Source organism: Triticum dicoccoides, chromosome 7B (assembly GCF_002162155.2).
Source record: "Triticum dicoccoides isolate Atlit2015 ecotype Zavitan chromosome 7B, WEW_v2.0, whole genome shotgun sequence".
Taxonomy (NCBI): domain Eukaryota; kingdom Viridiplantae; phylum Streptophyta; class Magnoliopsida; order Poales; family Poaceae; genus Triticum; species Triticum dicoccoides.
Window position 1 is genome coordinate 609,706,981 of NC_041393.1, and position 22,747 is coordinate 609,729,727.

The following is a 22,747-nucleotide window of genomic DNA, read 5'->3' on the forward strand; positions in this document are numbered from 1 at the left end:
TAAGGCGGTTGATGCCCTTCTTTTGCTGCAGGAAAGCTAATTTTACGAGAAAAATCTGGGCGAAAGATTCACCCGAATCGGAGTTACGGATCTTCGGATATTAAAGAAACGGTGAAGGGGTAGAATCTGAGAACGTAGAAACAGAGAGATAGATCCAATCTCGGAGGGGATCTCGACCCTCCCACGCCATGGGAGCCAAGGACCAGAGGGGAAACCATTCTCCCATCTAGGGAGGAGGTCAAGGAAGAAGAAGAAGAAGGGGGGCTCTCTTCCCCTTGCTTCCGGTGGCGCCGGAGCACTGCCGGGGGCCATCATCATCACCGCGATCTTCACCAACACCGCCCTCATCTTCACCAACATCTCCATCACCTTCCCCCTTCTATATCCAGCGGTCCACTCTCCCGCAACCCGTTGTACCCTCTACTTGAACATGGTGCTTTATGCTTCATATTATTTTCCAATGATGTGTTGCCATCCTATGATGTTTGAGCAGATTTTCGTTGTCCTATTGGTGATTGATGAATTTCTATGATTGGTTTGAGTTGCATGTTTTATTATTGGTGCTGTCCTATTGTGCCCTCCGTGTCGCGCAAGCGTGAGGGATTACCGCTGTAGGGTGTTGCAATGCGTTCATGATTTGCTTATAGTGGGTTGCGTGAGTGACTGAAATACAAACCCGAGTAAGTAGGTTGTTGCGTATGGGATAAAGAGGACTTGATACTTTAATGCTATGGTTGGGTTTTACCTTAATGAATCTTTAGTAGTTGTGGATGCTTGGTAGAGTTCCAATCATAAGTGCATATGATTCAAGTAGAGAAATTGTGTTAACTTATGCCTCTCCCTCAAATAGAATTGCAATAGTGATTACCTGTCTAGTAACATAATCAATTGCTTAGGGACAATTCCACAACTCCTACCACCACTTTTCCACACTCGCTATATTTACTTTATTACTTCTTTATCTAAACAGCCCCTAGCTTTTATTTGCATGCTCTTTATTATCTTGCAAACCTATCCAACAACACCTACAAAGTACTTCTAGTTTCATACTTGTTCTAGGTAAAGCGAACGTCAAGCGTGCGTAGAGTTGTATCAGTGGTCGATAGAACTTGAGGGAATATTTATTCTACCTTTAGCTCCTCGTTGGGTTCGACACTCTTACTTATCGAAAACTGTTACGATCCCCTACACTTGTGGGTTATCAAGACCTTTTTCTGGCGCCGTTGCTGGGGAGTCATAGCGTGGGGTGAATATTCTCGTGTGTGCTTGTTTGCTTTATCACTAAGTATTTTTTATTTGCTGTTATTAGTTGTTCTCTATCTTTAGTTATGGATAAGGAACAAAAAATACCAAAAAAATTAGAGGTACTTGCTACTCATGTAGATGGGGTAACTCCTAAAAACCCCCGATTCTCTTTATGTGAAAGATATTATGTACTACTTTGATAATCCTGAGGAAACCCCATTCAACTTTATAATGGGAGACACGTTGGATCAACGTGAATACTTTAGGGATTATCGCTCGACACAAAAAGGGAAACTATTATGGGATCAATTTATTATTTTGCGTTGGAATGCTCGTCAACTATGCATGATGCATGATTATACTTGTTGCTCTAGGATGAAGGATCCACACCTTCCCTTTTCATGCAAATTCAATGATAATAAAACCTTAGCTTCTTATGCTAATGGTAGATACGATTACTATGATGTGGAACAAATTGAAGAATTTGTTGCTTTTATGGGTGCTTATGAGATTGAATCTATGTTTAAAGTGTTTGATGATTTTGATGATTCAGTTTATAGACCAGAAAATCTTGCTATACTTAGATATTGCTATGAAAATTATGAATACAATTACTATATTAATGCATTTATTCAGAAAGTCTCCGCTGTCCAAGAAGAGACTAATATTTTGCAGGAAGCTATGGAAGAAGAAATTGATGAAACTGTGAGCTCATTGGATGAAAAAGATGATGAGGAGAGCGAAGAGCAAAAGGAGGAAGAGCAGATTAGCTACCCGTGCCCACCTTCTAATGAGAGTAACTCTTCAACTCATACATTGTTTAATTCCCCTTCGTCCTTACCGAAGGATGATTGCTATGATGATTGCTATGATCCCGTTGATTCTCTTGAAATATCCCTTTTTGATGATGATTGCTATGCTTGTGGCCAAGATGCCAATATGAATTATTCTTATGGAGATGAACTTGCTATAGTTTCTTATGTTAAACATGAAATTGTTGCTATTGCACCCACGCGTGATAGTCCTATTATCTTTTTGAATTCTCCCAACTACACTATATCGGAGAAGTTTGTGCTTATTAAGGATTATGTTGATTGGTTGCCTTTTACCGTTGCACATGATGATTTTGATGAATATAATATGCATGTGCTTGCTTCTCCTACTTGCAATTATTATGATAGAGGAGCTACATCTCCGCCTCTTTATGTTTCCAACACGATAAAATTGCAAGAAACTGCTTATACTATGCATTGGCCTTTACTTGATGTGCATGAATTGTTCTTTTATGACATGCATAGGAAGAGAGTTAGACTTCGTTGTTGCATTGATATATGTTACTTTGTGCTCATTACTAAATTACAAACCATTGTTAATTAAAATTGGCTTTGATATACCTAGGGATCCGGGTGGATCCATTACTTGAGCACTATATGCCTAGCTTAATGGCTTTAAAGAAAGCACTGCCAGGGAGACAACCCGGAAGTTTTAGAGAGTCATTTAGAGAGTCATTTATTTCTGTTGAGTGCTTTTATATAGTTTAAAAACAAAAAAAAAATAAAGAGGGGAACCTAAAAACTTTTCAAAAAGGAAAGTGAAAGTGAGGAAGACAAGCATTGTTGAAGTGGGAGCTAGCCTTGAAATTTGTTCATGCTCATGGAAACTTTGTGAATCTTGATTAAAGAAACTTTTCATAAAAAATAATTATCCCCTTTTATAATTTCATTGTATTACAAAAATAATGTGCCAAGGTTTCCCTTTAGGATGTTTACAATGCTTGTTGGTTTGTACGGTGCAGGACAGAAACTTTGGCTGTTGTGCTCGATTTTATATTTTTAACTGGAACGTCAAATGGTTCTGATTCCTTTTGAAATATCTTTATGTACAACTTTTTTATTTTTACTAATTTTGGTAGAATTTTTGGGGTACCATAAGTATGGTGAATGTTCAGATTGCTACAGACTGTTCTGTTTTTGACAGATTCTGTTTTTGATGCATAGTTTGCTTCTTTTGATGAATCTATAAATTTATATCAGTGGATTAAGCCATGAAAAAGTTATGTTACAGTAGACACAATGCAAAAACAAAATATGAATTGGTTTGCAACAGTACTTAAAGTGGTGATTTGCTTTATTATACTAACGGATCTTACCGAGTTTTCTGTTGAAGTTTTGTGTGGATGAAGTGTCTAAACGAGGAGGTTCCGATATGAGGAAAAGGAAGAGAGGCAAGAGCTTAAGCTTGAGGATGCCCGAGGCACCCCAAGTAAATATTCAAGGAGACTCAAGCGTCTAAGCTTGGGGATGCCCCGGAAGGCATCCCCTCTTTCTTCAACAAGTATCGGTATGTTTTCGTATTCGTTTCGTTTATGCATTATGTGCAAGTCTTGGAGCGTCTTTTGCATTTAGTTTTCATTTTTTTTATGCACCATGCTGGCATGAGATAGTCCTTGGTTGATTTATAGAATGCTCATTGCACTTCACTTAAATCTTTTGAGTATGGCTTTATAGAATGCTTCATGTGCTTTACTTATATCATTTGAAGTTTGGATTGCCTATTTCTCTTCACATAGAGAACCGCCATTTGTAGAATGCTCTTTTGCTTCAGTTATATTTGTTAGAGCGTGGGCATATCTTTTGCAGAAAGAATTAAACTCTCTTACTTCACTTATATCAATTTAGAGAGATGACAGGAATTGGTCATTCACATGGTTAGTCATAAAATCCTACATAAACTTGTAGATCGCTGAATGTGATATGTTTGATTCCTCGCAATAGTTTTGCGATATAAAGATGGTGATATTAGAGTCATGCTAGTGGGTGGTTGTGGATTGTAGAGACACTTGTGTTGAGGTTTGCAAGTCTCGTAGCATGCACGTATGGTAACCGTTGTGTGACAAATTTGAAGCATGGGGTGTTTCTTTGATTGTCTTCCTTATGAGTGGCAGTCGGGGACGAGCAATGGTCTTTTCCTACCAATCTATCCCCCTAGGGGCATGCGTAGTAGTACTTTGCTTTGAGGGATAATAAACTTTTGCAATAAGTATATGAGTTCTTTATGTCTAATATGAGTCCATGGATTATACACACTTTTACCTTTCCATCATTGCTAGCCTCTTCGGTACCGTGCATTGCCCTTTCTCACCTCGAGAGTTGGTGCAAACTTCGCCGGTGCATCCAAACCCCGTGATACGATACGCTCTATCACACATAAGCCTCATTATATCTTCCTCAAAATAGCCACCATACCTACCTATCATGGCATTTCCATAGCCATTCCGAGATATATTGTCATGCAACTTCCATCATCATCATATACATGACTTGAGCATTTGTTGTCATATTGCTTTGCATGATCGTAAGATAGCTAGCATGATGTTTTCATGGCTTGTCCGTCTTTAATGTCATTGCTACGCTAGATCATTGCACATCCCGGTACACCGCCGGAAGCATTCATATAGAGTCATATCTTTGTTCTAGTAACGAGTTGTAAGTAAATAAAAGTATGATGATCATCATTATAGAGCATTGCCCCATAAAAAAGAAAAAAAGAAAAAAAAGGAAAGGCCAAAGAAGCCTAAATAAAAAGGGGGCCAAAGAAGCCCACCCGAAAAGAAAAAAAGAAAAAAGAAAGAAAAAAAAGGGGCAATGTTACTATCCTTTTTCCACACTTGTGCTTCAAAGTAGCACCATGTTCTTCATATAGATTGTCTCCTATGTTGTCACTTTCATATACTAGTGGGAATTTTCATTATAGAACTTGGCTTGTATATTCCAACGATGGGCTTCCTCAAATGCCCTAGGTCTTCATGAGCAAGCAAGTTGGATGCACACCCACTTAGTTTTCAGTTTGAGCTTTCATACACTTATAGCTCTAGTGCATCCATTGCATGGCAATCCCTACTCCTCGCATTGACATCAATTGATGGGCATCTCCATAGCCCGTTGATTAGCCGCGTCGATGTGAGACTTTCTCCCTTTTTGTCTTCTCCATATAAACCTCCACCATTATATTCTATTCCACCTATAGTGCTATATCCATGGCTTGCGCTCATGTATTGCGTGAGGGTTGAAAAAGCTGAAGCGCATTAAAAAGTATGAACCAATTGCTTGACTCGTCATTGGGGTTGTGCATGATGTTGGGGAACGTAGTAATTTCAAAAAAATTCCTACACACACGCAAGATCATGGTGATGATATAGCAACGAGGGGAGAGTGTTGTCTACATACCCTCGTAGACCGAAGCGGAAGCGTTGACGCAACATAGAGGAAGTAGTCGTACGTCCTCCGGTTCAACCGATCCAAGTACCGTTACTCCGGCACCTCCGAGTTCTTGACACGCGTACAGCTCGATGACGCACCCTCGATCTCCGATCCAGCAGAGGCGCCGAGGGGGAGTTCCGTCAGCACGACGGCGTGGTGACGATCTTGATGTTCTCCTATTGCAGGGCTTCGCCTAAGCACCGCTACAATATGACCGAGGTGTAATATCGTGGAGGGGGGCACCGCACACGGCTAAGGAACGACCAATGATCAACTTGTGTGTTCTAGGGTGCCCCCCTACCCCCGTATATAAAGGAGGGAGGGAGGAGGTGGCCGGCCCTAGGGGGGGCGCCATGAGGAGGGGGAAACCTACTCCAAGTAGGTTTCCCTCTCTTTTCCTTATCTTATTTGGAGGGGGAAGGAAAGAGTACTAGTATTAGGAAGTAGTACTAGTAGTAGTAATAGGAAGAGGGGGAAGGAGAAAGGAAAGGGGGGGCCGGCCCCCTTCCCCAATTCGGATTGGGCTTGGGGGGCGCGCCCCCTTCCCTTGCTCGTTCTCTCTTCCTCCTACATGGGCCCAATAAGGCCCATATACCCCCCGGGGGGTTCCGGTAACCTTCCGGGGCTCCAAACTTCTCCGGAACCTTTCCGGTGTCCAAATATATCCGTCCAATATATCAATCTTTATGTCTCAACCATTTCGAGACTCCTCGTCATGTCCGTAATCATATCCGGGACTCCGAACAACCTTCGGTACATCAAAATACATAAACTCATAATATAACTGTCATCGAAACCTTAAGCGTGCGGACCCTACGGTTCGAGAACGATGTAGACATGACTGAGACACATCTCTGGTCAATAACCAATAGCGGGACCTGGATGCCCATATTGGTTCCTACATATTCTACGAAGATCTTTATCGATCAAACCGCATAACAACATACGTTGTTCCCTTTGTCATCGGTATGTTACTTGTCCGAGATTCGATCGTCGGTATCCAATACCTAGTTCAATCTCGTTATCGACAAGTCTCTTTACTCGTTCTGTAATACTTCATCTTATAACTAACTCATTAGTTACATGCTTGCAAGGCTTAAGTGATGAGCATTGCCGAGAGGGCCCAGAGATACCTCTCCGACAATCGGAGTGACAAAACCTAATCTCGAATTATGCTAACTCAACATGTACCTTCGGAGACACCTGTAGTACTCCTTTATAATCACCCAGTTACGTTGTGACGTTTGGTAGTACCCAAAGTGTTCCTCCGGTAAACGGGAGTTACACAATTCTCATAGTTACAGGAACATGTATAAGTCATGAAGGAAGCAATAGCAGAATACTAAACGATCAAGTGCTAAGCTAACGGGATGGGTCATGTCAATCACCTCATAATCAAATGACAACACATGTCAATGGTTAGGAAACATAACCATCTTTGATTAATGAGCTAGTCAAGTAGAGGCATACTAGTGACTATATGTTTGTCTATGTATTCACACATGTATCATGTTTCCGGTTAATACAATTCTAGCATGAATAATAAACATTTATCATGATATGAGGAAATAAATAATAACTTTATTATTGCCTCTAGGGCATATTTCCTTCAGTCTCCCACTTGCACTAGAGTCAATAATCTAGATTACATAGTAATGATTCTAACACCCATGGAGTCTTGGTGCTGATCATGTTTTGCTCGTGAGAGAGGCTTAGTCAACGGGTCTGCAACATTCAGATCCGTATGTATCTTGCAAATCTCTATGTCTCCCACTTGGACTTGGTCCCGAATGGAATTGAAGCGTCTCTTGATGTGCTTGGTCCTCTTGTGAAATCTGGATTCCTTTGCCAAGGCAATTGCACCAGTATTGTCACAAAAGATCTTCATTGGTCCCGATGCACTAGGTATGACACCTAGATCGGAAATGAACTCCTTCATCTAGACTCCTTCATTTGCTGCTTCAGAAGCAGCTATGTACTCCGCTTCACATGTAGATCCTGCCACGACGCTTTGTTTAGAACTGCACCAACTTACAGCTCCACCGTTTAATAAAAACACGTATCCGGTCTGCGATTTAGAATCATCCGGATCAGTGTCAAAGCTTGCATCGACGTAACCATTTACGACTAGCTCTTTGTCACCTCCATATACGAGAAACATATCCTTAGTCCTTTTCAGGTATTTCAGGATGTTCTTGACCGCTGTCCAGTGATCCACTCCTGGATTACTTTGGTACCTACATGCCAAGCTTATTGCTAAGCATACGTCAGGTCTGGTACACAGCATTGCATACATGATAGAGCCTATGGCTGAAGCATAGGGAACATCTTTCATTTTCTCTCTATCTTCTGTTGTGGTCGGGCATTGAGTTTGAGTCAACTTCACACCTTGTAGCATAGGCAAGAATCCTTTCTTTGCCTCATCCATTTTGAACTTTTTCAAAATTTTGTCAAGGTATGTACTTTGTGAAAGTCCTATTAAGCGTCTTGATCTATCTCTATAGATCTTGATGCCCAATATGTAAGCAGCTTCACTGAGGTCTTTCATAGAAAAACTTTTATTCAAGTATCCCTTTATGCTATCCAGAAATTCTATATCATTTCCAATTAATAATATGTCATCAACATATAAAACTAGAAATGCTACAGAGCTCCCACTCACTTTCTTGTAAATACAAGCTTCTCCAAAAGTCTGTATAAAGCCATATGCTTTGATCACACTATCAAAACGTTTATTCCAACTCCGAGATGCTTGCACCAGTCCATAAATGGAATGTTGGAGCTTGCACACTTTGTCAGCACCTTTTGGATCAACAAAACCTTCAGGTTGCATCATATACAACTCTTCTTCTAGAAATCCATTCAAGAATGCAGTCTTGACATCCATTTGCCAAATTTCATAATCATGAAATGCAGCAATAGCCAACATGATTCGGACAGACTTAAGCATCGCTACGGGTGAGAAAGTCTCATCGTAGTCAACCCCTTGAACTTGTTGAAAACCTTTTGCAACAAGTTGAGCTTTGTAGACAGTAACATTACCATCAGCGTCAGTCTTCTTCTTAAAGATCCATTTATTCTCAATGGCTTGCCGATCATCGGGCAAGTCAACCAAAGTCCATACTTTGTTTTCATACATGGATCATATCTCAGATTTCATGGCCTCTAGCCATTTTGCGGAATCTGGGCTCATCATCGCTTCCTCATAGTTCGTAGGTTCATCATGGTCTAGTAACATGACTTCCAGAATAGGATTTCCGTACCACTCTGGTGCGGATCTTACTCTGATAGACCTACGAGGTTCAGTAGAAACTTGATCTGAAGTTTCATGATCAATATCATTAGCTTCCTCACTAATTGGTGTAGTTGTCACAGGAACTGGTTCTTGTGATAAACTACTTTCCAAAAGGGAGTAGATACAGTTATCTCATCAAGTTCTACTTTCCTCCCACTCACTTCTTTCGAGAGAAACTCCTTCTCTAGAAAGGATCCGATTTTAGCAACGAAAATCTTGCCTTCAGATCTGTGATAGAAGGTGTACCCAATTGTCTCCTTTGGGTATCCTATGAAGACACATTTCTCCGATTTGGGTTCGAGCTTATCTGGTTGAAGTTTCTTCACATAAGCATCGCAGCCCCAAACTTTGAGAAACGACAACTTTGGTTTCTTGCCAAACCACAGTTCATAAGGCGTCGTCTCAACGGATTTTGATGGTGCCCTATTTAACGTGAATGCGGCCGTCTCTAAAGCATAACCCCAAAACGATAGCGGTAAATCGGTAAGAGACATCATAGATCGCACCATATCAAGTAAAGTACGATTACGACGTTCAGACACACCATTTCGCTGTGGTGTTCCAGGTGGCGTGAGTTGCGAAACTATTCCACATTGTTTCAAATGTAAACCAAACTCGTAACTCAAATATTCTCCTCCACGATCAGATCGTAGAAACTTTATTTTCTTGTTACGATGATTTTCTACTTCACTCTAAAATTCTTTGAACTTTTCAAATGTTTCAGACTTGTGCTTCATCAAGTAGATATACCCATATCTGCTCAAATCATCTGTGAAGGTGAGGAAATAACGATATCCGCCACGAGCCTCAACATTCATCGGACCACATACATCTGTATGTATGATTTCCAACAAATCTGTTGCTCTCTCCATAGATCCGGAGAACGGTGTTTTGGTCATCTTGCCCATGAGGCACGGTTCGCAAGTACCAAGTGATTCATAATCAAGTGATTCCAGAAGTCCATCAGTATGGAGTTTCTTCATGCGTTTTACACCGATATGACCTAAACGCAGTGCCACAAATATGTTGCACTATCATTATCAACTCTGCATCTTTTGGCTTCAACATTATGAATATGTGTATCACTACTATCGAGATTTAATAAAAATAGACCACTCTTCAAGGGTGCATGACCATAAAAGATATTACTCATATAAATAGAACAACCATTATTCTCTGATTTAAATGAATAACCTCTCGCATCAAACAAGATCCAGATATAATGTTCATGCTCAACGCAGGCACCAAATAACAATTATTCAGGTCTAAAACTAATCCCGATGGTAGATGTAGAGGTAGCGTGCCGACCGCGATCACATCGACTTTGGAACCATTTCCCACGCGCATCGTCACCTCGTCCTTAGCTAATCTTCGCTTAATCCGTAGTCCCTGTTTCGAGTTGCAAATGTTTAGCAACAGAACCAGTATCAAATACCCAGGTGCTACTGCGAGCATTAGTAAGGTACACATCAATAACATGTATATCACATATACCTTTGTTCACTTTGCCATCCTTCTTATCCGCCAAATACTTGGGGCAGTTCCGCTTCCAGTGTCCAGTCTGCTTGCAGTAGAAGCACTCAGTTTCAGGCTTAGGTCCAGACTTGGGTTTCTTCACTTGAACAGCAACTTGTTTGCCGTTCCTTTTGAAGTTCCCCTTCTTCTTCCCTTTTCCCCTTTTCTTGAAACCAGTGGTCTTGTTGACCATCAACACTTGATGCTCCTTTTTGATTTCTACCTCTGCGGCTTTCAGCATCGCGAAGAGCTCGGGAATAGTCTTGTTCATCCCTTGCATATTATAGTTCATCACAAAGCTCTTGTAGCTTGGTGGCAGTGATTGGAGAATTCTGTCAATGACGCTATCATCCGGAAGATTAACTCCCAGTTGAATCAAGTGATTATTATACCCAGACATTTTGAGTATATGTTCACTGACAGAACTGTTCTCCTCCATCTTGCAGCTGTAGAACTTATTGGAGACTTCATATCTCTCAATCCGGGCATTTGCTTGAAATATTAACTTCAACTCCTGGAACATCTCATATGCCCCATGACGTTCAAAACGTCGTTGAAGACCCGGTTCTAAGCCGTAAAGCATGGCACACTGAACTATAGAGTAGTCATCAGCTTTGCTCTGCCAGACGTTCTTAACGTCGTCAGTTGCATCAGCAGCAGGCCTGGCACCCAGCGGTGCTTCCAGGACGTAACTCTTCTGTGCAGCAATGAGGATAATCCTCAGGTTACGGACCCAGTCCGTGTAATTGCTACCATCATCTTTCAACTTTGCTTTCTCAAGGAACGCATTAAAATTCAACGGAACAACAGCACGAGCCATCTATCTACAAACGAACATAGACAAGCAAAATACTATCAGGTACTAAGTTCATGATAAATTTAAGTTCTTAATCATATTACTAAAGAACTCCCACTTAGACAGACATCTCTCTAGTCATCTAAGTGATTACGTGATCCAAATCAACTAAACCATGTCCGATCATCACGTGAGATGGAGTAGTTTCAATGGTGAACATCTCTATGTTGATCATATCTACTATATGATTCACGCTCGACCTTTCGGTCCCCGTGTTCCGAGGCCATATCTGTATATGCTAGGCTCGTCAAGTATAACCTGAGTATTCCGCGTGTGCAACTGTTTTGCACCCGTTGTATTTGAACGTAGAGCCTATCACACCCGATCATCACGTGGTGTCTCAGCACGAAGAACTTTCGCAACGGTGCATACTCAGGGAGAACACTTCTTGATAATTAGTGAGAGATCATCTTAAAATGCTACCGTCAATCAAAGCAAGATAAGATGCATAAAGGATAAACATCACATGCAATCAATATAAGTGATATGATATGGCCATCATCATCTTGTGCTTGTGATCTCCATCTTCGAAGCACCGTCGTGATCACCATCGTCACCGGCGCGACACCTTGATCTCTATCGTAGCATCGTTGTCGTTACGCCATCTATTGCTTCTACGACTATCGCTACCGCTTAGTGATAAAGTAAAGCAATTACAGGGCGTTTGCATTTCATACAATAAAGCGACAACCATATGGCTCCTGCCAGTTGCCGATAACTTTGGTTACAAAACATGATCATCTCATACAATAAAATATAGCATCATGTCTTGGCTATATCACATCACAACATGCCCTGCAAAAACAAGTTAGACGTCCTCTACTTTGTTGTTGCAAATTTTACGTGGCTGCTACGGGCTTAAGCAAGAACCAATCTCACCTACGCATCAAAACCACAACGATAGTTTGTCAAATAGACTCCGTTTTAACCTTCACAAGGACCGGGCGTAGCCACACTCGGTTCAACTAAAGTGAGAGAGACAGACACCCGCCAGCCACCTTTAAGCACGAGTGCTCGTAACGGTGAAACCAGTCTCGCGTAAGCGTACGCGTAATGTCGGTCCGGGCCGCTTCATCTCACAATACCGCTGAACCAAAGTATGACATGCTGGTAGGCAGTATGACTTATATCGTCCACAACTTACTTGTGTTCTACTCGTGCATATAACATCAACACATAAAACCTAGGCTCGGATGCCACTGTTGGGGAACGTAGTAATTTCAAAAAATTTCCTACGCACACGCAAGATCATGGTGATGATATAGCAACGAGGGGAGAGTGTTGTCTACATACCCTCGTAGACCGAAGCGGAAGCGTTGACGCAACGTAGAGGAAGTAGTCGTACGTCCTCCGGTTCAACCGATCCAAGTACCGTTACTCCGGCACCTCCGAGTTCTTGACACGCGTACAGCTCGATGACGCACCCTCGATCTCCGATCCAGCAGAGGCGCCAAGGGGGAGTTCCGTCAGCACGACGGCGTGGTGACGATCTTGATGTTCTCCTGTTGCAGGGCTTCGCCTAAGCACCGCTACAATATGACTGAGGTGTAATATCGTGGAGGGGGGCACCGCACACGGCTAAGGAACGATCAATGATCAACTTGTGTGTTCTAGGGTGCCCCCCTACCCCCGTATATAAAGGAGGGAGGGAGGAGGTGGCCGGCCCTAGGGGGGCGCCATGAGGAGGGGGAAACCTACTCCAAGTAGGTTTCCCTCTCTTTTCCTTATCTTATTTGGAGGGGGAAGGAAAGAGTACTAGTATTAGGAAGTAGTACTAGTAGTAGTAATAGGAAGAGGGGGAAGGAGAAAGGAAAGGGGGGCCGGCCCCCTTCCCCAATTCGGATTGGGCTTGGAGGGGCGCGCCCCCTTCCCTTGCTCCTTCTCTCTTCCTCCTACATGGGCCCAATAAGGCCCATATACCTCCCGGGGGGTTCCGGTAACCTTCCGGGGCTCCAAACTTCTCCGGAACCTTTCCGGTGTCCAAATATATCCGTCCAATATATCAATCTTTATGTCTCGACCATTTCGAGACTCCTCGTCATGTCCGTAATCATATCCGGGACTCCGAACAACCTTCGGTACATCAAAATACATAAACTCATAATATAACTGTCAACGAAACCTTAAGCGTGCGGACCCTACGGTTCGAGAACGATGTAGACATGACTGAGACACATCTCTGGTCAATAACCAATAGCGGGACCTGGATGCCCATATTGGTTCCTACATATTCTACGAAGATCTTTATCGGTCAAACCGCATAACAACATACGTTGTTCCCTTTGTCATCGGTATGTTACTTGTCCGAGATTCGATCGTCGGTATCCAATACCTAGTTCAATCTCGTTATCGACAAGTCTCTTTACTCGTTCTGTAATACTTCATCTTATAACTAACTCATTAGTTACATGCTTGCAAGGCTTAAGTGATGAGCATTGCCGAGAGGGCCCAGAGATACCTCTCCGACAATCGGAGTGACAAAACCTAATCTCGAATTATGCTAACTCAACATGTACCTTCGGAGACACCTGTAGTACTCCTTTATAATCACCCAGTTACGTTGTGACGTTTGGTAGTACCCAAAGTGTTCCTCCGGTAAACGGGAGTTACACAATTCTCATAGTTACAGGAACATGTATAAGTCATGAAGGAAGCAATAGCAGAATACTAAACGATCAAGTGCTAAGCTAACGGGATGGGTCATGTCAATCACCTCATTCTCCTAATGATGTGTTTCCGTTAATCAAATGACAACACATGTCAATGGTTAGGAAACATAACCATCTTTGATTAATGAGCTAGTCAAGTAGAGGCATACTAGTGACTATATGTTTGTCTATGTATTCACACATGTATCATGTTTCCGGTTAATACAATTCTAGCATGAATAATAAACATTTATCATGATATGAGGAAATAAATAATAACTTTATTATTGCCTCTAGGGCATATTTCCTTCACATGATGGGGGCATTTTTGTGTGACGAAGATGAAGCATGGCCAAACCGTATGATTTTGTAAGGATAAGCTTGCTTTGGCCTTGTTGTTTTGAAAAGACATGATTGCTTTATTGGTACGCTCGAAGTATTATTGTTTTTATGTCAAATAGATAGACTATTGCTTTGAATCACTCGTGTCTTAATATTCATGCCATGATTAGACATATGATCAAGATTATGCTAGGTAGCATTCCACATAAAAAATTATCTTTTTTATCATTTACCTACTTGAGGACGAGCAGGAATTAAGCTTGGGGATGCTGATACGTCTCCGTCGTATCTATAATTTTTGATTGTTCCATGCCAATATTCTTCAACTTTCATATACTTTTGGCAACTTTTTATACTATTTTTGGGACTAACATATTGATCCAGTGCCCAGTGCCAGTTCCTGTCTGTTGCATGTTTTTTGTTTCACAGAAAACCAATACCAAACGGAGTCCAAACGGGATAAAAACGGATGGAGAATTATTTTGGAATATTTGGGATTTTCCGGAGAAAGAATCAACGCGAAACAGTGTTTGAGGTGGCCATGAGACAGGGGCCCCCCTGGGCGCGCCCTGGACTCTCGTGGGCCACCCGTAAGGCAGTTGATGCCCTTATTTTGCCGCAAGAAAACTAATTTTACGAGAAAAATCTGGGCGAAAGATTCACCCCAATCGGAGTTACGGATCTCCGGATATTAAAGAAACGGTGAAGGGGTAGAATCTGAGAACGCAGAAACAGAGAGATAGATCCAATCTCGGAGGGGCTCTCGCCCCTCCCACTCCATGGGAGCCAAGGACCAGAGGGGAAACCCTTCTCCCATCTAGGGAGGAGGTCAAGGAAGAAGAGGAAGGGGGGCCCTCTTCCCCTTGCTTCTGGTGGCGCCGGAGCGCTGCCGGGGGCCATCATCATCACCGCGATCTTCACCAACACCGCTGTCATCTTCACCAACATCTCCATCATCTTCCCCCTTCTATATCCAGCGGTCCACTCTCCCGCAACCCGCTGTACCCTCTACTTGAACATGATGCTTTATGCTTCATATTATTTTCCAATGATGTGTTGCCATCCTATGATGTCTGAGTAGATTTTCGTTGTCCTATTGGTGATTGATGAATTGCTATGATTGGTTTGAGTTGCATGTTTTATTATTGGTGTTGTCCTATTGTGCCCTCCGTGTCGCGCAAGCGTGAGGGATTACCGATGTAGGGTGTTGCAATGCGTTCATGATTTGCTTATAGTGGGTTGCGTGAGTGACTGAAACACAAACCCGAGTAAGTAGGTTGTTGCGTATGGGATAAAGAGGACTTGATACTTTAATGCTATGATTGGGTTTTACCTTAATGAATCTTTAGTAGTTGCGGATGCTTGCTAGAGTTCCAATCATAAGTGCATATGATCCAAGTAGAGCAAGTATTTTAGCTTATGCCTCTCCCTCAAATAGAATTGCAATAGTGATTACCGGTCTAGGAACATAGTCAATTGCTTATAGGGACAATTCCACAACTCCTACCACCACTTTTCCACACTTGCTATATTTACTTTATTACTTCTTTATCTAAACAGCCCCTAGCTTTTATTTATGTGCTCTTTATTATCTTGCAAGCCTATCCAACAACACCTACAAAGTACTTCTAGTTTCATACTTGTTCTAGATAAAGCAAACGTCAAGCGTGCGTAGAGTTGTATCGGTGGTCGATAGAACTTGAGGGAATATTTATTCTACCTTTAGATCCTCGTTGGGTTCGACACTCTTACTTATCGAAAACTGTTGCGATCCCTTACACTTGTGGGTTATCAGTCTTTCCAGTAGGGTAGGTCCCAAAATATAGATTTCTTCTTCCACATGGGTGCGTGACCCTCAGCGTCATTCGGAACAGATAGTCCGCCGAGACCCTTTCCGAAGATTATTTTTAAATCATTGACAATAGCAAGTACGTGATCACCGGTATGCATGGAGGGCTTCTTCCTGTGATCTGCCTCGCCTTTGAAGTGCTTGCCTTTCTTTCGACATTGATGGTTCATTGGAAGGAATCGATGATGCCCCAGGTACACATTCTTCTTGTATTTGTCCGGGTATATACTTTCGATGTCATCTAAACAGTGTGTGCATGCGTGGTATCCCTTATTTGTCTGTCCTGAAAGGTTACTGAGAGCAGGTCAATCATTGGTGGTGACAAACAGCAACGCATGCAGGTCAAATTCCTCATGTTTGTGCTCATACTACGCACGTACACCGTTTCCAATCCACAGTTGTAAAAGTTCTTCAACTAATGACCTTAGGTACACATCAATGTCGTTGCCTGGTTGCTTAGGGCCCTAGATGAGAACTGGCATCATAATGAACTTCCGCTTCATGCACAGCCAAGGAGGAAGGTTATAGATACATAGAGTCACGAACCAGGTGATGTGGTTGCTGCTCTGCTCCCTGAAAGAATTAATGCCATCCGTGCTTAAACCAAACCATACATTCCTTGCGTCACCTGCAAACTCCTCCCGGTACTTTCTCTCGATTTTTCTCCACTGCGACCCGTCAGCGGGTGCTCTCAACTTCCCGTCTTTCTTATGGTCCTCTCTGTGCCATCGCATCAACTTGGCATGCTCTTTGTTTCTGAACAAGCGTTTCAACCGTGGTATTATAGGAGCATACCACATCACCTTCGCAGGAACCCTCTTCCTGGGGCGCTCGCCGTCAACATCACCAGGGTCATCTCGTCTGGTCTTGTACGGCAATGCACCGCATATTGGGCATGCGTTCAAATCCTCGTACGCACCACGGTACAGGATGCAGTCATTAGGGCATGCATGTATCTTCTGCACCTCCAATCCTAGAGGGCATACAACCTTCTTTGCTGCATACGTACTGTCGGGCAATTCGTTATCCTTTGGAAGCTTCTTATTCAATATTTTCAGTAGCTTCTCAAATCCTTTGTCAGGCACACCATTCTCTGTCTTCCACTGCAGCAATTCCAGTATGGTACCGAGCTTTGTGTTGCCATCTTTGCAATTGGAGTACAAACCTTTTTTGTGATCCTTTAACATGCGATCAAACTTGAGCTTCTCCTTTTGACTTCCGCACTGTCTCCTTGCGTCAATAATGACCCGGCGGAGATCATCATCGGGCACGTCGTCTGGTTCCTCTTGATCTTCAACAGCTTCCCCCATTGCAGCATCACCGTATTCAGGGGCACATAGTTGTCATCGTCCTCTTCTTCTTCGCTGTCTTCCATCATAACCCCTATTTCTCCGTGCTTGGTCCAAACATTATAGTGTGGCATGAAACCCTTATAAAGCAGGTGGGTGTGAATGATTTTTGAGTCAGAGCAAGACTTCGTATTCCCACATATAGGGCATGGACAACACATAAAACCATTCTGCTTGTTTGCCTCAGCCACTTCTAGAAAATTATGCACGCCCTTAATGTACTCGGAGGTGTGTCTGTCACCGCACATCCATTGCCGGTTCATCTGCGTGCATTATATATAATTAAGTGTGTCAAAAACCATTACAGAACATCATGAATAGATAATTAAGTGACCAAATTAATAGAAGTTCATCATCACATTAAAACCAAAGTACATATATAGTTCTCATCTAACAACATATAGCTCTCCAGAGCATCTAATTAATTAAACCATACACTGAAACTATGTAAAATATTTCAATGCGAAAACAAATGCGATCATAATCGCAACCAAGGTAACAATTGATCCAACGGCATAATGATACCAAGCCTCGGTATGAATGGCATATTTCTAATCTTTCTAATCTTCAAGCGCATTGCATCCATCTTGATCTTGTGATCATCGACGACATCCGCAACATGCAACTCCAATATCATTTTCTCCTCCTTAATTTTTTTTTTATTTTTTTCCTTCAAGAAATTGTTTTCTTCTTCAACTAAATTTAACCTCTCGACAATAGGGTCGGTTGGAATTTCCGGTTCACATACCTCCTAGATAAATAAAATCTATGTCACGTTGGTCGGCATAATTATCATAAACAATAAATGAACCAAATAGTTATAAAGATAATATATACCACATCCGAATCATAGACAGGACGAGGACCGATGGGGGCGGATACCAAAACCATCGCACTAAATAATAAGAAGCAATAATAAAAGTAGAAAAATTATACAAGTATCTATCTAAACATACAAGTAAGAATTTGTTTTCCTTTCAGAAAGAAGATAAGAACAAGAGGCTCACCACGGTGGTGCTGGCGACGAGATCGGCGCAGGCGATCGACGGCGGTGAAGACGGGGACGGGACATGACGGACCGCTAAACCTAGACAAATATTAAAGAAAATGGAGCTTGGAGGTCGAACTTGGAGAGGAGAAAGCTTAAGTAGGGTGGCTCGGGCATTCCATTGAACACCTAGTGTGCATAATAGGTGAGCTAGAGCACCACAAAGCTCTCCAATGGCCGGCAAGAAAAACATATCAGTGGAATGCTCTGCTCGCGGGCGAGGGGGTATATATAGGAAACTCATTGGTCCCGATTCGTGGCTGGAACCGGGACTAAAGACCATCCTTTGGTCCCGGTTCAAGCCACCAACAGAGACCAATGATGGTGGGCCAGGAGCGAGGCCCATTGGTCCCGGTTCGTCCCACCAATCGGGACCAAATGGGCCAGACGAACCGGGACCAATGCCCCCACGAGGCCCGGCAGGCCCCCTGGCCTCACAAACCGGAACCAATGCCACCATGGGTCCCGGTTCGTGACTGAACCGGGACTAATGGGCTTACTTAGCCCGAACGAAAGCCATGTTTTCTATTAGTGGCATGCAAAGTGTTCGTAAAAGAGAAGATATGTGCACAATTCAGGGTTTGATTGACTGGTAACATACGTACGTACCAATGAGAGGGATAGCCTTGAAGTCGGAACCCATGCTGATATACGATGATGGTGATGCTGGCTGGCAGCGGCGGGCGGCGAAGAGAGAGTGAATGGAACCAGTGGCGGAGCTATGTACAAGCCTGGGGGTGTTGTGGCCCCCCAACTTTGGACCAAGCTGTGAACAAATTTTTTGGAGGAGGGCTTAGATGAGATTCGTTTCTAGCATTTTATACCGTCAAACACCCATGTTTTAGCCTTGGCTCCCCCAGCAGTTTTTACCTAGCTCCGCCACTGAATGGAACGGCTCTTAACACTCTTGGGTTAAGTAGGCAGTGGCATGTGAGGTGGTGAGGGCCGGCTGGGCAGCGTGGGGCAGTAATAATGCTAAACATACAAAGAGTTACACGCAATCCACTCTCCCCTGATTTTTATGGGGTGGGCCCCTTCTCCCCCTTAACTTTCAATCACAATCCACCTGTTTGTAAAACTCATGTAAACCTATGTATGTATAGCATTACTCGTGGTGACAGTGAGTCATCTGCGATTCCACTTTTTTGCGAGGAGGATGGTACCTACTTGACGATGCGGATTCCGATCCAGCATACTTGATCGGGGAAGCGTGCTCTGCATGCGTGCGTGCGACCTGCTGCTGGTGCTTGCTTCCCACACAGCCAAAAAAAGAGCAAGTCGCATCGAGCTTCATCCCAAGAAACTCATCAATCAGTTAGCACATAATTATTTTATCATAATGATAATGTTATATTATAGGACGGAGGGAGCATCAGTTAGTTTGACCATAGCATTTGTCCAAACATAGCATTACATTTGTACTAAGGTGTTCTCGGTTGCTGCTCACATCCTTACGCACACCCTGATGCTAGGTCAGCTCTAATGGACGGAAATGGTGAAAAACAACCTTCACTCAGTAAAATGTCCGGGAGTGTGGCGTTTGGTAGCGGTCAGTGTTGGCCGGAGTGAAAACCTGATCGATCTTCGGACGGACCGGCAGCGGTGAAGCTCGTTCCCTTCCTGAAGGCGTTGTCGCGGCTCTCATTGTCCGCCGTGTTGCTCCACGGAAAACTTTGATCCTCGGGTCGGGTGGCGGCGCTCCGGTGTCGCAACCTTCCTGAAGGCGTCGCCTTGGAGCCACGACTCGTCGTATGCAACTTCATCTCTTTGCGGTGGCGTGTTCATGCTTGAGGACCCTGGTTGCTCTTGTAGTGCTAGGGATGGTATTGCTGCGCCTACATATCTTGCATTTGATGTGTACGTGTGTTGTGATGGCGTGCGTTTGTACTGGATTGTGGATGGTCATTGCTTTAATATAAAACGGGGTGAAAGACTATTCCGGTAAATGTCCGGGGGACAAAACGAATCTTAAATATGTCAAGTTGTTGGATTTATTGTACCGTGTAGGCCTAAATCCGTACGAGGGAGACAGGCCTGCATGCATCGTTGCCACAGGAACTAAGAGCAACTCCAACGAGGCGACTTAAACAGGCGGCGTTTTTGTCCGTTTTTTGTTCATTTGGATCGGCCGCTCGTCTGACGTCCGCCCTGTTTTAGATTTGGGTCGGCAGTGCGCCCAACACGCCGACCCATTTCATGTTTGCATATAATTTTTGAAAAAGGCCCACGGGCATACATCATGCCAGCAGCCATGTCGTTGCCTGAAGCTCATGCCGGCACCATGTCAGCGCCGGCATACAATTTCAGCTTCAAAAAACACCACACAGTTCATGCGGACGCACTCGCCAGCGGCCGGTACACATGCCAACACACAAAAAAGAGGGTGGGACTTGAGTTCGACCACGCCATCGCGGCCCCGTGGTCATACCAGCACACCATCCGGCATAAAAAAAAGACGGCGCACGCCGCCATAGATCACTCGTCGTCAAACTTGAGCATGTCAGCCTTCATCTTCTCGAACCACGGCCTCTTCCTTGGCGACACGGTGTTGAGATCCACCTTCATGATCTCCACCCCGGTCATCATGCTCGTGAGAGCCACTTCTTTCGCCTTGGTCTTGGCGTTGGCAGCCTCGATCTCTAGCATCTTGGCTTGCTTCTTCACCTCCATCTCAAGCATCTTCACTTGCTTCTCCGCATCCATCTCAAGCCTCCTTCTTTGGATCTCCATGAAGGTTTTCATTTGTTCTTCTTTGTATCGTCGGCGCTCCTCCTCCCTTGAGTCCGTCTTGCTCATCATGCCCTCCACGCTTGCGATCAAGGAATTCGACGCCGCATCCCGCTTGTCCTTCTTCTTGGAGTTGGTCATCTCCCACGGTCGTGCCTTCTCGCCGTCCCCAACCTCCTCCACAGCTTGCTTCCCCCCACGCGACTTGAGGGTGGCATATTGCGCCTTGAACTTCTCCTAGTCTTTGATGACCCTAAAGCAATGGGAGAGATTGAAGCACTTGCCATTGTTTTGGACCTTGAATGCCTCCAAAGCTTGAAATGCCTACAAATGTGTTTCATGCAAGCATATTGGCAAATGGTATGCAAATGAACACGCAAGCATAAACAGAATGACACAAAAGAGGGCGGCTTGCTAGCATACCATGTTTTGCATGCCGATGCCACTCACGGGGCGGGCCTTGACGCTCTCAAGAGTGGCACAAAACTTGTTGCACTCTTGTTGGATCGCCCTCCATCGCTTCGAAATGGACACTCACCCTCGCGTGCTTACTATTTGGTATGGTGGAAACTTCTTGTGCTCCTGGAACTCACGGTGGACACGAATCCAAAAGGTTGATGCCTTTTGTTCGGCGCCCGTCTTGGGATCTTGCCCAATGTCTCTCCAACACTCACAAAGAACCTTGTCCTCGGCCGTCGTGTATGCCTTGGTCCGCTTGCTCTTGCGCTTCGGCTTCGCCCCGGTGGCTTGGTTGGCAAGCTCGTCTTCAAACAAAGGCTCCCCTTCAATGTCGCACTCGTCCTCTTCCTCTTGCCCGTAGTCCTCCGGAAACTCATGGGCGAGTGGGAAGCCGTCCAGGTCCAGGCCAACCTGATCATGCATGAAGGCCGCCTGATCTTGATCAAAGGTGGACGGCGTGAACGCCCCTCGACCGTCCTGGCTTTGTGTCTCGTTGGGGTCGTAGCCAGCCCCGGCGGCACCGCCAGCGGCCGGCGCACCACCCTCGAAGATGAGGTTCCGCATGTAGTCATCGTCGCCGGAGGCCGGCATTCCGTCCAACAGGTTGCGTGCACCGGGCGACACGTCGGCTGGCATGTGCCGCACGCGTTTCCTCACACCACCGAATGATGAGCCACCGGCCACCTGTGTGGCGTTGAGGTCGATGGGCGCAGGCGCGGGCGTGGAAGGCGCAACCACGCTCACCTCGGGCGAGCGCTCCTCGGAGAGGCGGGAGGCCTGCGGGTAGACGTGAAAGTCGGGCATCAGGGTGCAAGCCGACGCGCGGGGCGACTCGGGCAGCACCATCTAAGGGAACGCAGATGAGACGGTGCTAGTCGCGGCCACGACGTCGTTGACGAGGCCATGCTGGCTAGGGTTTAACCCTAGCATATATTGTGCCTCCCTCGTTGCCGCCACGACGCGGGCGCTGGTGACCTCCTGCTGCATGGCGGGGGCGACGGCGGCCGTCGCGATGGCTTCATCCCTCGTGTCCGTCGCGTGCCTCCGGTCCTTCCTCTTCGCCAACTCCCTTGCCCACTGTTCGGGCGTCAGCGTCTTTTTCTGCTTGGGCGCACTGACGGTCTTGCGGGGGGCGAGGCTTCACTTGCCGGAGGG

The 22,747-nt window shown here is 44.5% G+C and overlaps 1 protein-coding gene and 1 pseudogene across 1 annotated transcript; both read right to left on the bottom strand.

The window, feature by feature from the left end:
• The window catches only part of LOC119339206, a 61,596-nt pseudogene extending 42,547 nt beyond the window's left edge, over window positions 1–19,049 (bottom strand).
• A 2,618-nt stretch (window positions 19,050–21,667) lies between these two features.
• LOC119339207 lies at window positions 21,668–22,396 on the bottom strand. Its single transcript, XM_037611345.1, has one exon. It carries the CDS (start codon window positions 22,394–22,396, stop codon window positions 21,668–21,670), a length of 729 nt encoding a protein of 242 aa, XP_037467242.1.
• Between the last annotated feature and the right edge of the window lie 351 nt (window positions 22,397–22,747).

What these genes read in the sequence shown, in the direction of transcription:
- LOC119339207 (XM_037611345.1), bottom strand. Translation starts at nt 22,396, where the DNA reads ATGCCCGACTTTCACGTCTACCCGCAGGCCTCCCGCCTCTCCGAGGAG.